We start from the raw sequence: 16,804 nt of genomic DNA on the forward strand, positions 1-16,804 counted from the left end.
TTCTCTCACCATATAAACACTATTATAACGAATACTCTTTGACAAGAAAAGTGTAAAATTGATAAATTATATTCCCGTGTACGAGTATAGAACAAATTATTGCGAATTAAAGGTATTAATATAATATTAATGTTTCCGTTTATTGCAACGTTGGAACTTGTTAAATAAGGCATAGTACTTTGATCATTTAATCGCAATCTATTTTTTTTATGTAAAAAAAAAAAAAACAATACGGCAATTGCAATATTTGTTGTTATAAAAAGAAATTATAGGGAAGTAAGCTCGCAAAAAAAGGGTTATGGCCAGAAAAATGCAGCAGTGACACATCATTGGCCACAGCTAAATAATTCAAACACATCCTATCATACTTTAAATAAAAATATGTCAAAACCTGTCAAGCGGTTTCAAAAGAAAGTAAAAAAAATCAAATCGTAATTATTCTATAATATACTAAACACCTGCCATCGATATTTAACTGAAGTTCAGAAAATCCAGGAAATTGAGTCGTTTCTGATATTAACAAAGCCTTCAGACTAATTATCAATCGACTGAAATAATTATGCCAACAATAGTTTTATAAAATTCTGTGTAATCTTAAATTTCTGCGAGATTGAGATGCAGGAGCAGATCTTGGAATTTTTGCAGGGGGGGGGGGGGGTGGGTTTCAGGCCCTTCAGATTTTGTTTCTGTCAGATTGTTGCGGACGGGCGGACATATATAGGTAATTATAATTACTATAATTGTTATATTTTTAAAAAATGTCAGAGCGGGGGGGGGGGGGGGGGGGTTCGACCCCCCCCCCCCCCCTTGATCCGCGCCTGAGATGTCTTTGCATAGGGAGTGCTAATACAAACTACTTTCAATAATAAACCACCTTTCTCATTACTGTTCATAGATTTTTAAAAAAAATCGGTAAAAAAAATGTCAACCCTGTTTAATTCCTTAAAATATTTTGTTAAATGAATAAAAGCGCACCAAGTAAACTTTCTTACCGTTCGTTGCATGAACCTTAAGCATACAAGAAGTCTACACAGAAAGAGTCGGTGGGAAAAGTAACAAATTCCATAATTGTAGCTTTGCTCCATTTTACATTAAAAAGATTTGTTTCAGTTCCCCTATCTTTGTCGGTTTTGGATTCCCAGTCTGCGCAAGAGCGGATGTCCCAGACAGTACCACCTCGCCAAGAGAAACAGAAGTACAGACGCTACAGTGATCCCGACAGTAGTTTGGAGAAGCCCGCCCTCTTGCGGCTCGTTGTTCCTTTCCTCCATGGTGCTCACGATGGGATCATCCGCGACTGCAATGGTCGGGCCAAAAAATCGAAAACCGCCATTTTAATTATGTAGATGATGACTTTTAAACCATGCATTTTTTTGTAGACCTTTCAGTGTATCGAAGAGAGTCTACAAAGAATTGAATATTAGTCATAGCGGCGTCGCCAGGATTTTTTCTAGAGGGGTGCACAGCACATTACATGTATTTTAAAAAAAAATCCTTCTTCTTACTCTAGCATATTCTCAATTTATTATTTTGTTTCCGTGGGTGGGCAGGGGGACATTTGCCCACCCCGGCCCCATTGACACCCTGCGGCCGCCCATGTTGTTAAATGTGCATTAGATTAACAGCAATGTGACTTCGCACCTCGTCTTCTGCTTCTTTTTTTTCTTTGCTTTCCCTCCTTTTTTTTTTTTTTTTTTTTTTTGCTTTTCCAGGGGGGCGGGGGCAAGTGCCCGCCCCCTCGCGACGCCCATGGATGTAGTGTAAAATCAAGCCGCTTTTGTATTTCTCTACAATCGTGCCCTATACACGACTTAGGTCCTAATAATAGTAATTAGCATTGTGTGTACCGCACTAAATGTGCGCAGAATTTTCTTTCGGTTGATGTCTTATTCAAAGGTAAATAACTTTTGTTTTGCCATAGAGACAGGCTGGAGAAATAGCAATTCAGAAAAAGGAAATGAAATTACAGGATGACACTCGCATAGCACAGGTAACTCGACTTTAAATCAATAATGAGAAGAACAAAAATAAAGTTGTTCCTGGTATGAACACTGAATGGGAGTGCCTGATCTTAATGTAGGATGTTAGAGGTTGATGTCGTGATGGTGGTGATAGTGTCTAGTAGATGTTGGTATGATGTGACAGCAATGACATATTCTCTGAGAGTCCATTATGAGCTGATTGTGCCTTCACTGCAGGTTGTGACAAAAAAATCAAAAGATATTACCTCCAAGATTGTGCAGTTTTTGGAAGACTGATGTCCAGGGGGAACCCTTCCTATAGAAAACCGGGATCTTGCCCAAGGGTGCTGCCACGGTGACAGTTCCACCGACGTACTCCTTGCCATCCCAGAGGAAGACCCAGTCGTCAGGGGGGAGGTAAACGGACCAAGTGTCCACCCCTTCATGATACACAGGGGAAACTAAGAGATCCCGACCGTATAAATATTCATACTTGATGCTGTACGATTTCTCGTCATTTGCATAATGCATGAACAGAGGGCGCTGTGTCGGGATTCCGGTCTCGGCGTTCTCGTGGATTACAGCTTGGGTGTACTCGCTCAGCGCGTGGAAAATCCTGGTGTGACGGGCGAAGGCGCGAGTCGTGTCTGGGCTGGAGTAGAACTGCCAGTTCGCATCGGGTCGGTTGCCCTCGTGCGTCCTCATGACGGGAGTGAAGGCTGCGAACTCGGCGTACCGTAGCAGCAGCTCCTTGGTACGCCCGATGCCGAACATGGACGTGTAGCCGCCGATGTCGAAGTGAGTCAGCCCGAACCCAGACATGCCGAGCGATAGAGCGGCCGGGATGACTGAGGCTAGACCGTCGGCCAGACTGAAGTCCACGAACTGGTCCCCGGCCCAGGTCATGGTGGCGTAGCGCTGCGAGCCGCTGAAGCCCGCACGCATCCAGATCAGCAAGTCACTAGCTAACCCGGCTTCCTCTGCCACCTCTCGGTTCAGTTTAGCCCACAACACAGGCCACAAGTTGTGCACCTCATCCCCAGGCTGCCCATTGTGAAACACGGCGTCCGTGGGCAGGTACTCGCCAAAATCGGCCATCCATCCTCCGAACCCTAAGTCAATCATGTTCTTCCGGATGACCCCCTTATACCACTTGAACGCCGCGGGGTTGGTCATGTCAACAATGCCGCAGAAAAACTCGCCAAAGTCCACCACGTATGTTTGTCCCGAGGAGTTTCTGACTAGGAAGCTCTGGCTGTCGGCCTCCTTGAACAAACTTCCCTCGCGGTTGAGGTTGGGGTTGATGTAGGCGAAGACCTTCACCCCTTGGGTTCGAAGGCGCACGATTTCCTTGTCCAAGTTGGGATAGTGTTCGCGGTCCCATTCCCAGTTCCAGAAGAGTCGGCGCCCGAAGGACGTCTTGATTCGGCCCACCCAGTCCTGAATCCACAGACCATTGACGAGAGTTGAATTTCCCTGACGAAGAAAAAGAATCAGAATTTTGCTGAATTTAGCAAGGTTCATTGAAAAGCACTTCCTTTCGGTACTGTAATTGAAGTTTGTCAGGTTGCCGGAGTGAGAGCGCTTGGGGTAATAATGTAATTTTTCAAAGACAGAAACGGAAAGTGTTTCAATATCATTGGAGATCGATGCATCGATAGGCTGAAAGGGATACTGTGAAATGAGGAAGGGGAGAATGAATCCAAACCATAGCAAAGAGTCTTGGGATATAGTGGACTCGGAAGACGAGCTTTAGGTTCCAAAGCTTTTGTCATGTCGGATAGTTTATACCTGTGCCTGTTTCAGATACTCCAGCATGGCGGCCGTCCCTCCTTGCACTCCCAAAATGGCGCCGTCCTGCGTCCACTTGGGCAGCACCGGCTGCCGGCCCAAGAAGGCCGCCACTCGGCCCACCAACCCGGCGAACGAGTCGCTGGCCCCGAGGTAGATCCGGCCGGGGCGCCGATCCCAGATCTGCACCTCGTGGAAACCCGAGTGGCGAAAGTCGAACTCGGAGTAGCTGGTCGTGTCGAAGTGACAGCTGTACAAACGTGAGGAGGTGAAGGTGGGCTGGGCCCAGTAGGTGGTGTAATAGTCCCCGCCCCCTCCGTCGTTCCGGTCGTCTTTGAAGGTCACCAATGTACTTTTGTTGCGACCCACGCCCTGTAGTTTTGTTACAAAAATGTGAGACTCAAGATACAAGGATGTCTTCCAGAAGGGGTATATCTTTACTTTCTTTGTCTTCATTCACTCAAGTTAGATCCATTTCTTATGCGCCCTACCTTCGCGTGGTTGGGTTGAGGCTGGCAAGCTTTGGCCACATGAAAACGTTTTATAACGATACTGTTCAGCACCCATCACAACGTGAAAGAGCCTGTCAGCAGGAGCAGCCTTGCTGTGCCAGTGAAACACGACCGTAATTTTTGCGAAATTATGGTATTTCGTAAAGCACAAAAATGTGGACAAAATTCACAATGTCTGACAAAATTATGAGGTAAATTGTAACTCGGAGATTCTCAAAAAGTCTTCACTGAAAAGCTTTCAACTGAAGATTAGTTTAGCGGCAGAGATCTTCGAATATTGCTGTATTATTTAAAATTTTTATGATGCACAGAAAGGTAAAAGCCGTTTAGTATTTGATTAGGCATCAGAAAGACCAACTGTGCTTTTATTGTTAACGAATTTAATGGAAATATAGGTTTTCCCGGCTATTCTAAAACATTTTTCGTTCGAATTCACCCATTCTTATATTCAAATTCGTCCAGCAACATCGATTTAGTGTAATTCCAATTTAATTTCGTCTTTTGTCAGACAATTTCAAATCAAGTCCAAACAAATTCAAACAATGAACAAACGTTTTCGACCCGGTGTATTCGATTTCGTCTCATCTACGCTGAATCGTGTTTAAACGTAATTTAAACGTAATTTTGTTCAATTACGTCATGCTTCACTGCGATATCTTTAAAGGCATATAGGCCTCTAATAAGAATAAGTCTTTCTTTTCTTATTTCTTCATAAATGTGCCATTTATTTTGATTTTATCTACTCGCGCAGCGAATGTGCCAAATTGTGCTTGGGGACACCGTTCTTTTAAACACTCCAGACTAATTTACTTTATACAAGTTTTAAACTGATTAATAAAAGACGAATTTGATCTCTGAATGCTGCCATTCGGCAACAGCCTAGGCGAATTTGATCTGTAATGACGAATATTCCCGACCTGGTGACTATAAGGAGGGTGACCAAAGTTTGAAATAGAATGGTAGATGACTAAATTGGTTTTGTTAAAAGCGTGTGCTTTTTTTCTTGGACGAAATTGAATATTAGAGTTGGTGAATTTGAATGAAACATGTTTTAAAATAGCCGGGAAAACTATAGTAACTTGTCCTCGCGGTGAGAGCGCACCGCGCAAGGAGTCTGTTAAACAATACAGCGCCCTCTATTGGAGCCGGAAGCTCATACCTGCTCTTGGATCCACAGCGGGAAGGTGTGACCACGGAGGTCAAAGTACGAGAACTGCTCGCCGCCGCCGAACACGTGTTCGGTCTCCTCGGCCAGGAACCGAACCCAGATATGGTTTGCGTCGGCGGGGAGAGCTCCAAAAGTGATGACGTCACCCAAGCTGTGTTCCTCTGCGGTAAACGATACCTCGGTCTGGGAAAAATAAGACAAGACAAGCCTAGCAAGGCTGGTTCCAGAGTGCATAAAATTCTTTTCAGTGACTGTAAACAAAATAATAATTAAAAACATGTATGAACCTTATACCTTCATCAGCCCATCTCGATGAAATACAATTCGAACCACATTCTCAGACTCCTCCGCGAAACTGAAATTCCGGAGGGGGATGCGCTCCTGCACGTAGTCTTCGATGACGAAGTTACCAAGATGCCCCCGGAACGAGAACAGCCCGTTCCCAACGAACACAAACGGCGACTCAGGAGTATGCCTGATAACCTGAAGAGAAAAGGAAGTATTATGTCTAACCCAATTTCATGGAGTCATTGGAGTGAAGCAGAATATACTGCCAAGAAAATGTTTGTCGTTAAAATATCCAATTAATACAAGGACTTGTCCCGAGCACGACAATACTACGGGAATTGTACCTGGGAAACATTCCATAGACATGTGCAAACAAATCTGAACTTTAATGACACTCAACCCGAAACTAAACCTTACCTTCCTTCACCAAACTTTATAAATTTGGGGTTTGCATCACGAAGAATCGATGTAGGCTATTTGCGACACTAAAACTATGCCTAGAAATAGGACTTGAGACATTCAAATGTCTCCCTAATCTGCCTTGTCTCCCTAATAGGTACATTTTTTTACCAAATGTGTCTCCCTAATGGGCCATTTGCGAGAAATTGGCTTTATACGGTGCTTATTTTATGACGTTGTCTGTCTACTTTCGAGATCATTATGGTCCCATGAGGCTACATCATAAGATATTATGACATATCCTGAGATGTTGGGAATTATGATGGAACCTCGAGGCCTTCTATGCTTTTGACACCATTGTGACACAAGGCTTCGTTGCGCCATGCCTCTGCATAGAAAATCTCGCAAATTACTCCTCAGCTGTATTTTGCATGCATGGCAAACTTGTTGAAATGAGATTGTCCATTCATGACAGTAGTCCGACTCTGACCATGGTCTGACATGACCGACGCTGAATATTATAACGAAATAAAAACTATCTGGTTTTGTGCTTTTTTCTGACATTTTGTGCAACCAATACTATAGAGATTGCGTTTAAGTAGTTGTTTATTGTGCATTTGTGGCAATATTTTCATGAACAAAACGGTGTACATGTGTACCATTTTGAGAACGAAGCAACACAAAAGGAATGGGGGCTGCTTAAAAAAACTCAAAAGTCCAAACCAACAGACTACTCTGTTGCCGGCTACGCGGTAATGCTTTGAGAACGAAGCAACACAAAGGGAATGGGACTTGCTAAAAAAATTTAAAGTCCAATCCAACTACATGTACCATGTTGCCGGCTACGCGGATACGGAGTGGGGGTGCAGTGGAGCATGACGTGTGTAGGCCTAGTACATGCAGGTAGCGCTGAGGTTTGCTGAGGGCAATCAACCGTGACTCAGTAGCCGGCTACGAGGTGGCGGGGTATTCTGCAATTGATTGTGCCGCTTTAGCTTCTGAAAAAGGCAATTCACATGCTGTCCTTACCTCTACATCGTCAACGTACACCTTCAAACTTCCCACACCGTCCTTCTCGAAGCTAAACCTCGCCCGGACTGATCCCGGCCACAATGTGCAGCAGGAGAGGATGACAACAGCTCGAATAATACAAGTCCCCCTCACGTTTCGCGGTGGCACACCCATGGTTTTCGAACCGCAGTCCAGTGTTGTTACTTTTACCATAGAGCAAGGAACAGATGCTTTTGCCATCGAGCTAGGACCGGCCCTAGCCCCACTAGTGTGGCCGTCGGTATGCTGCGCTTGGGTTCAGCGCAGCATACCGACGGCCACACTAGTGGGGCTAGGACCGGCCCCTATGCTGCTTCTATACGTACTGTTTAGGGTCCGTTGTCTAGTGTACGTTTACCTTACATACCATTTTGGAGTAAACTTGAGTAAGCGACAACGCGTTGTTGCGCAACGGTGTTAACCCCGACTCGTGTGGTTTATACAGGGAATGAAAGGTCCTTGAAAACCCTCATTTGCTTGCATGGATGAATTTTTTTTATCCAGTTTTCACACACAGTGAATGGCGGCACAACAGTACTCTTTATATCCCGCATATAATGGACCAAACACACAGTCATCCACGGACACGTATGGCTGAGCAAGGATTAGATAGATAGACTTTGCTCTATACGCGTTGATTATTTTCACGATAATAATATCAAAGCCTTTGGTAAGTTTGGTATTGTAATTAGTAAAGTTCTCAAACCACTGGTGATAAAAGAGCATCATCCGATCACAGAGATATCTAACTAGATTGCGCACAAAATTATCACCAATGGCAAGTCGGCGAAGGGAGAACAGCAGCACTCAGTGCCACTCACGTATACATTAGTTTACAAATAGTGAGTGGCTTAGCGTGGAATGGGAGGAATATTATCGCAAGGTAAAATCTGGACTTTTCCATTTCACGAGGCGAAGCCGAGTGAACTGGAAAAGTCAAGATTTTACCAAGCGATAATATTCCTCCCATTTCACAATTTAAAGCCACTCAATATTTGTTTTATATAACTGACATATAGATCCTTGTCATTTGATATATTTGAACTTTTTTTCAATACAAAAATAGAGGAAAATGTATTTCTCTCTTCCAAACCACCCTTTCACGAAAATGTTTGAACCCAACGCTGTAGCGCTGGCTCTTTGGAACAATACGCGCTACGTGCAACGCGCTGAACGCGCACACCAGCATGCATTTGCACACAAATACCGCGTCATGATCCTAACTGTTGAATAGTATTTCCCATTCCCCATGGGCGGATAGTACTTTTTGAGCCGCGGCATGAATGGGAGCAATAACAAATGCCACGTGATGTGAGTTCCACCAATCAAATGACAAGGATCTGTATGTCGGTTATATAAAAGGCTGCATCCGAATCTGTTGTCTAGAGCTAGGTCTAGGTCTTCGCTCCATTAGAAATACGCGGAGACGCGCTGACAATAGACGTAGCCGTAGCTCTGGAAGCCCGTTTCGGACACGGCCATATTTATAGTGTGCTGCTGAAATCATGGAATGGACCGATCCATCAGTAAGCTTCGCCCAGTGCGCAAACGTACCCACGTGCTCGCGCTCCAATGCCACGCTGCATTTTCCTTCCGCGCGCATCATACGCACGTGCACGCATGTCTATGAAGCCCGGGAAGGGACAGGGTGGAATTTTTTTTTGGAATTTCCTAATTCGTTCACACGAATTACTAATTCGTTCGCAAGAATTGCTAAGTCGTTCGCACGAATTGCTAATTCGTTCGCACGAATTCCTATTTCGTTCGCACGAATTCCTAATTCGTTCGCACGAATTGCTATTTCGTTCGTACGAATTACTAATTCGTTCGCACAAATTGCTTTTTCGTGGGAACGAATTAGTAATTCGTTCGCACGAATTCCTATTTCGTGGGAACGAATTGCTAACTCGTGCATCCGGGAACGCGTTAGTAATTCGTGGGAATGAGTTGGTAATTCGTGCTAACGAATTAGTAATTTGTGCTAATAAATAAATTTGTGTTTGTAAATAGACAAACTAGACAGAAGATTTAGACAAAATATTGTCTCTCCCTCAACAGTGTCTTGTGTCAACGCGGAGAAAAACTGGGCGAGAGTGCAGTCCCATGCCAAACAGACCATTTTCCACACTTTTTGCTCTAAAACGATAATCATGCCAGACAAACTATCTCTAAAATTTAGTAATGCTTTAAATTGAACGGTGGCCAGGTAATTTATCACGAAAAACAGACAAATTAGACGGAGGATCGGAATAAGACAAAATATTGTTGTTTTCTCCCTCAACAGTGTCTTGTGTCAACGCGGAGAAAAACTTGGCGAGAGTGCAGTCCCAGTCCAAACAGACCATTTTCCACACTTTTAGCTCGGAAACGATAGTCATGGTCGACAAACTATCTACAAAAAATGGGGAATGCATTAAATTGCACAGTGGCCATGTGATTTATCATGATAAAAAGACAAACTAGACGGAAGATTTAGACAAAATATTGTTTTTTCTCCCGCCAAACAGTGTCTTGTGTAAACGCGGATAAAAAACTGGGCAAAAGAATGGAGTCCCAGTCCAAAAAGACCATTTTCCACACTTTTTGCTCGGAAACGATAGTCCTGGTCGACAAACTATCTCAAAAATTAAGTAATGCATTAAATTGCACGGTGACAAGGTGATTTATCATGAAAAATAGACAAACTAGACAGAAGTTTTAGACAAAATATTGTTTTTCTCTCCCTCAACAGTGTCTTGTGTCAACGCGGAGAAAAACTGGGCGAGAGTGCAGTCCCAGTCCAAACAGACCATTTGCCATACTTTTTGCTCGGAAACGATAGTCATGGTCGACAAACTATCTAAAAAATTAGGTAAGGCATTAAATTGAACGGTGGCCAGGTGATTTATCATGATAAAAAGACAAATTAGACCGAAGATTTAGACAAAATATTGTTTTTCTCTCCCTCAACAGTGATTTGTGTCAACGCGGAGAAAAACTTGGCGAGAGTATGCAGCCCCAGTCCAAACAAACCATTTTCCACACTTTTTGCTCGGAAACGATAGTCATGCACGACAAACTATCTAAAAAATTCAGTAATGCATTAAATTGAACGGTGGCCATGTGATTAATCATGATAAATAGACAAACTAGAAGAAGATTTAGACAAAATATTGTTTTTCCCTCCCTCAACAATGTCTTGTGTAAACGCGGAGAAAAACTGGGCGAGAGTGCAGTCCCAGTCCAAACAGATTATTTTCCACACATTTTGCTCGGAAACGATAGTCATGCACGACCAACTATCTCAAAAATTAAGTAATGCATTAAATTGCACGTTGGCCAGGTGATTTATCATGAAAAAAAGACAAACTAGACAGAAGATTTGGACAAAATATTGTTTTGCTCTCCCTCAACAGTGTCTTGTGTCAACGCGGAGAAAAACTTGGCGAGAGTATGCAGTCCCTTTTGCTTTGGCTTTGGCTTTGGCTTTGGCTTGGGGTTTGGCTTTGGCTTTGGCTTGGGGTTTGGGTTTGGCTTTGGCTTGGGGTTTGGGTTTGGCTTTGGCTTGGGGTTTGGCTTGGGGTTTGGGTTTGGCTTTGGCTTGGGGTTTGGCTTTGGCTTTGGCTTGGGTTTTTTGGCTTGGGGTTTGGGTTTGGCTTTGGCTTGGGGTTTGGCTTTGGCTTTGGCTTGGGGTTTGGCTTTGGCTTTGGCTTTGGGTTTGGCTTTGGCTAGGGGTTTGGCTTTGGGTTTGGGTTTGGCTTTGGCTTTGGCTTTGGGTTTGGCTTTGGCTTTGGGGTTTGGCTTTGGCTTTGGATTGGGGTTTGGGTTTGGCTTTGGCTTGGGGTTTGGGTTTGGGTTTGGCTTTGGGTTTGGCTTTGGGTTTGGCTTTGGGTTTGGCTTTGGCTTGGGGTTTGGCTTGGGGTTTGGGTTTGGGTTTGGCTTTGGGTTTGGGTTTGGCTTTGGCTTTGGGTTTGGGTTTGGCTTTGGCTTTGGGTTTGGCTTTGGCTTGGGGTTTGGGTTTGGGTTTGGCTTTGGGTTTGGCTTTGGGTTTGGCTTTGGCTTGGGGTTTGGCTTGGGGTTTGGGTTTGGGTTTGGCTTTGGGTTTGGGTTTGGCTTTGGGTTTGGGTTTGGGTTTGGGTTTGGCTTTGGCTTTGGGTTTGGCTTTGGCTTGGGGTTTGGCTTTGGGTTTGGGTTTGGGTTTGGGTTTGGCTTTGGGTTTTGCTTTGGGTTTGGCTTTGGGTTTGGCTTTGGGTTTGGCTTTGGCTTGGGGTTTGGCTTTGGGTTTGGGTTTGGGTTTGGGTTTGGCTTTGGGTTTTGCTTTGGGTTTGGCTTTGGGTTTGGCTTTGGGTTTGGCTTTGGCTTGGGGTTTGGCTTGGGGTTTGGGTTTGGGTTTGGGTTTGGGTTTGGCTCTGGCTTTGGGTTTGGGTTTGGCTTTGGCTTTGGGTTTGGCTTTGGCTTGGGGTTTGGGTTTGGGTTTGGCTTTGGGTTTGGCTTTGGGTTTGGCTTTGGCTTGGGGTTTGGCTTGGGGTTTGGGTTTGGGTTTGGCTTTGGGTTTGGGTTTGGCTTTGGCTTTGGGTTTGGGTTTGGCTTTGGCTTTGGGTTTGGCTTTGGCTTGGGGTTTAATTGGCTTTGGGTTTGGGTTTGGCTTTGGCTTTTGGTTTGGGTTTGGCTTTGGCTTTGGGGTTTGGGTTTGGCTTTGGCTTTGGGTTTGGCTTTGGCTTGGGGTTTGGGTTTGGGTTTGGCTTTGGGTTTGGCTTTGGGTTTGGCTTTGGCTTGGGGTTTGGCTTGGGGTTTGGGTTTGGGTTTGGCTTTGGGTTTGGGTTTGGCTTTGGCTTTGGGTTTGGGTTTGGCTTTGGCTTTGGGTTTGGCTTTGGCTTGGGGTTTAATTGGCTTTGGGTTTGGGTTTGGCTTTGGGTTTGGCTTTGGCTTTGGGTTTGGCTTTGGCTTGGGGTTTGGGTTTGGGTTTGGCTTTGGGTTTGGCTTTGGGTTTGGCTTTGGCTTGGGGTTTGGCTTGGGGTTTGGGTTTGGGTTTGGCTTTGGGTTTGGGTTTGGCTTTGGCTTTGGGTTTGGGTTTGGCTTTGGCTTTGGGTTTGGCTTTGGCTTGGGGTTTAATTGGCTTTGGGTTTGGGTTTGGCTTTGGCTTTTGGTTTGGGTTTGGCTTTGGCTTTGGGGTTTGGGTTTGGCTTTGGCTTTGGGTTTGGCTTTGGCTTGGGGTTTGGGTTTGGGTTTGGCTTTGGGTTTGGCTTTGGGTTTGGCTTTGGCTTGGGGTTTGGCTTGGGGTTTGGGTTTGGGTTTGGCTTTGGGTTTGGGTTTGGCTTTGGCTTTGGGTTTGGGTTTGGCTTTGGCTTTGGGTTTGGCTTTGGCTTGGGGTTTAATTGGCTTTGGGTTTGGGTTTGGCTTTGGCTTTTGGTTTGGGTTTGGCTTTGGCTTTGGGGTTTGGGTTTGGCTTTGGCTTTGGGTTTGGGTTTGGCTTTGGCTTTGGGTTTGGGTTTGGCTTTGGCTTTGGGTTTGGCTTTGGCTTGGGGTTTGGCTTTGGGTTTGGGTTTGGCTTTGGCTTTGGGTTTGGGTTTGGCTTTGGCTTTGGGGTTTGGCTTTGGCTTTGGCTTGGGGTTTGGGTTTGGCTTTGGCTTGGGGTTTGGGTTTGGGTTTGGCTTTGGGTTTGGCTTTGGCTTTGGCTTTGGGTTTGGCTTTGGCTTGGGGTTTGGGTTTGGCTTTGGGTTTGGCTTTGGCTTGGGGTTTGGGGTTTGGCTTTGGCTTTGGCTTTGGGTTTGGCTTTGGCTTGGGGTTTGGGTTTGGGTTTGGCTTTGGCTTGGGGTTTGGGTTTGGGTTTGGGTTTGGCTTTGGGTTTGGCTTTGGCTTGGGGTTTGGGTTTGGGTTTGGCTTTGGCTTGTGGTTTGGGTTTGGCTTTGGGTTTGGCTTTGGGTTTGGGTTTGGCTTGGGGTTTGGCTTTGGGGTTTGGGTTTGGGTTTGGCTTTGGGTTTGGCTTGGGGTTTGGGTTGGGGTTTGGGTTGGGTTCAATTGGTTTGGTTTGGGTTATATTGCGTTGGGTTCTATTGCGTTGGGTTCTATTGCATTGGGTTGGCTGGGTTGAGTTGGATTGGGTTTGATTAGGTTTGACTGGGTTGGGTTTGGCTGGATTGGGCTGTGTTGGATTGGTTGGGTTAAATTGATCTTGGTTGGGATAACTGCCTCTGTCTTACGGGAGGAGTTCGAGAATGTAATGCATTGCGATTATTTTGTAAGAGGAGAGCCCTTGTGGAAATCGGAAAAACACAACACTCAGATCACAGAATGTTTATATTACCATGCATCGTGAACAGATCCCTCTCGGCTTAGCTTCTGTTGAAGTCGTAATTTCTGCGCCTCTACCCAAACATTCCAGTTGAACAAGTGGACTTCTACAAACACAACAAGGATATTACAAATATTTGTTGTTGACATCAAGCTTTCAAAAACAAATTCTTATTCTGGGTCTTGTGTCAACGCGGAGAATAACTTGGCGAGAGTATGCAGTCCCAGTCCAAACAAACCATTTTCCACACTTTTTGCTCGGAAACGATAGTCATGCACGACAAACTATCTCAAAAATTAAGTAATGCATTAAATTGCACGTTGGCCAGTTGATTTATCATGGAAAATAGACAAATTAGACAGAAGATTTAGACAAAATATTGTTTTTCTCTCCCTCAACAATGTCTTGTGTAGACGCGGAGAAAAACTGGGCGAGAGTGCAGTCCCAGTCCAAACAGATTATTTTCCACACATTTTGCTCGGAAACGATAGTCATGCACGACCAAATATCTCAAAAATTAAGTAAAGCATTAAATTGCACGTTGGCCAGGTGATTTATCATGAGAAATAGACAAACTAGACGGAAGATTTAGACAAAATATTGTTTTTCTCTCCCTCAACAGTGTCTTGTGTAAAGGCTGCGAAAAACTTGGCGAGAGTGCAGTCCCAGTCCGAGCAGACCATTTCCCACAATTTTTGCTCGGAAACGATAGTAATGGTCGACAAACTATCTCAAAAATTAAGTTATGCATTAAATTGGACGGTGGCCAGGTGATTTATCATGAGAAATAGACAAACTAGACAGAAGATTTAGACAAAATATTGTTTTTCTCTCCCTCAACAGTGTCTTGTGTAAACGCGGAGAGTAACTTGGCGAGAGTGCAGTCCCAGTCCAAACAGACCATTTCCCACACTTTTTGCTCGGAAACGATTTTCCTGGTCGACAAACTATCTCAAAAATATAGTCATGCATTAAATTGAACGGTGGCCAGGTAATTTATCATAAAAAATAGACAAACTAAAAAGAACATCTAGACAAAATATTTTTTTTCTCTCCCTCAACAGTGTCTTGTGTAAACGCGGAGAAAAAACTGGGCGAGAGTTTTCATGCATGTAGAATGTCTATTGAAGTTCTGCTTCCTAACTAATACGTCAACACCAAAACAAAATCGGAAATGAAACCTGTGATTTCATTCGGGTTTGGAAGTATTTTATTTGCACTTCTCTCGGAGAGCAAAGTTTAACATTTTCAATTCATTGATGTTTTTTTTTCTTCAAATCTTCTCTCCAAGTTAAAATCATGTATACAACTCGATACCAACTCCCGTAAGTGTGGACAGCAATCATTTGCAAAAAATAAAACACATTTGGCAATTCGGTGCTTCCAGTTCATGTTGACCAGTATTTGACCATTACAAACAAAATCATTTAATTAAAAATCACTTGTTAAAATTCATGTATTTATCGTCTCAGGTCGGGGCGCGTAATTTTTTTTCCTAGGAGAGTTAGGGGCAATGTCATGAATAATTCAGTTTTTCCTTTGAATCACTGCAAGACTTAGGTTCTCGTTCTATTTTCCCCTTAATTTAAAATTATCTCAGTGATAAATTTGGAGAACAAAAATAGCTGATGAAAATGAGCAGCGACGACGTGGATTCGAACCAGGGATCTTTGTATCCATAGCTCATCTCGCTATCCACTAGGCTACTGTGTGGTAGCTCGACGACAACCGTTCTTTAAAATGCTTTAATGTATTGTAACTAGTTGAGTAACTAACAACAATGCTGTTGATGTCATTGTCCGTTCTCATGGATAAATATGAATTATTCATGACATTGCCCCTAACCCTCCTAGGAATAAAAATTACGCGGTCGGGGCGGGTCTTGAATGGCTATGGGGGCCATTAAAGGACAGGTGTAAACACATATACTCATTCAAATAAAAATCAATTTCAGTGTAATGTTATCTGAGATAAAAAGAAATGATAGGAAATGTCCCCCATATCATCCCCCATAATGACCCCCATATCATCCCCAATCTAAGACTTTAACTACCTTTTTTAGTACGTAGCTTACAACCCTTGGTTTAACCCTTCACCAAATGCACTGAACGCACAGTGTGGGCTCGAACCCACTACCGCCCACATGCTAGTGCAGATGTCTTAACGATGAGAAGCACACTGTCAAAACTGTGGTTAACGTTTAAACACATTTTGTTAACACTTCGTTGTACCCACTTTAGACCAAGTAAAAAATAACATGTTTAGCGTCCTGCCTTTTTGAAAAATATGAAGGAGGCCCCCTTTTTTCCCCGCCAAAATGGCCGCCAACCAAGCTTTTTTTTTCAAGATTTAAAAAAAAAAGACCTCCACTTGCACTCAGGAAACGACATATCAGCTTTATATGGGCTAGATGCAATAGACAAAGAGACTGTTTAAAATTTATCATTAAAAAAAAAAGGAGGCGGCCTCCAAAAGGGAAGCCTTATCACATGTTTGACTTGATGACATGTTTAGGTTTATGTATGACTGTGATGTTTAGGTACACGACAAAAGCCCAGAAATGACTTATCAGGTTGAAGTCCAATGACAGGCTAAATACACACTATTATCACTCTTTTTTCATCACCTGTCTAAAAAAAAAGAATTTTAAAATATAAATTTTACTTTTATATAGTTATTATTGATGGCACTAACAGGCTTTCATACTACGCAAAATATCAACATGTCTATGCCACCAATACATCAATAAAAAGCCCGAAACACTACTAAAAAAAAAACCTGAAACTACCCTTACCCCCTTTCAAAAATGTGTTTTCTGAATGTTTCAGACCAAATCCAGCACTTTTAATTTGTCACATTTTTTTGAAAAAAAAAACCCCAAAAACCTGAATTCAGGCTAAAACATGACAACTGGCACCTCTGTACTAAACATGTGAAAAGAGGGTACAAAAGAGTGTAGAAACTCTCAGTACCAGTTTTACAGTGTATTAAAAACACATACACTGACAACTGTATCATTTCTCTAGGTTCCTATACTGACTGATTTTGAAAAGAAATTATACTGAAAACGAATCCAGATATACATTCTGTCTATTCATTAGACCTCTTTAAAAATAATTTTTAAAATTTCTGCTCAGCAGAAGTCATAAAAACAACATTTTGCTAAAGTTCCTCTGCCTAAAATTCATTAAAAGCAAGACAGTCGAGGATTTATACTTACAAAGCACAAAGAAAGCACATTTGAAATTAAAATTCGAAAAGGCCTTGGTAAAAATTGTCTCCAATTCAAACTTGATTGCCCTTCAAAAAGGTCTGTTTCGAGGTCTGCTTAAAATTAAAGTTGACTAAAGTTTTGCAAAATAAT

The 16,804-nt window shown here is 43.4% G+C and overlaps 1 protein-coding gene across 2 annotated transcripts; it reads right to left on the minus strand.

The window, feature by feature from the left end:
* Positions 1-653: 653 nt before the first annotated feature.
* On the minus strand, positions 654-7,381 carry LOC119743121 (sulfoquinovosidase-like). Of its 2 annotated transcripts, none has more exons than XM_038219478.1 (6): positions 7,149-7,381; positions 5,727-5,915; positions 5,424-5,615; positions 3,753-4,124; positions 2,228-3,437; positions 654-1,297 (listed from the first exon to the last, which is right to left on the minus strand). In XM_038219478.1, exons 1-6 carry the CDS (start codon positions 7,368-7,370, stop codon positions 1,116-1,118), a joined length of 2,367 nt encoding a protein of 788 aa, XP_038075406.1. In that variant the 5' UTR covers positions 7,371-7,381; the 3' UTR covers positions 654-1,115. The 2 variants fall into 2 exon arrangements, with proteins under 2 accessions (XP_038075406.1, XP_038075408.1); XM_038219480.1 differs by lacking the exon at positions 7,149-7,381 and adding an exon at positions 6,951-7,065.
* Between the last annotated feature and the right edge of the window lie 9,423 nt (positions 7,382-16,804).

Source organism: Patiria miniata, unplaced genomic scaffold (genome assembly GCF_015706575.1).
Source record: "Patiria miniata isolate m_02_andy unplaced genomic scaffold, ASM1570657v1 HiC_scaffold_6, whole genome shotgun sequence".
Lineage (NCBI taxonomy): Eukaryota > Metazoa > Echinodermata > Asteroidea > Valvatida > Asterinidae > Patiria > Patiria miniata.

Bases quoted from the DNA above. Each gene is read 5' to 3' on its own strand.
- LOC119743121 (XM_038219478.1), bottom strand. From the start codon at position 7,370: ATGGCAAAAGCATCTGTTCCTTGCTCTATGGTAAAAGTAACAACACTG. The intron at 5,916-7,148 runs GTAAGGACAGCA...TTTTCTCTTCAG, and splicing joins TGTACGTTGACGATGTAGAG to GTTATCAGGCATACTCCTGA. The intron at 5,616-5,726 runs GTATAAGGTTCA...TATTTTTCCCAG, and splicing joins ATCGAGATGGGCTGATGAAG to ACCGAGGTATCGTTTACCGC.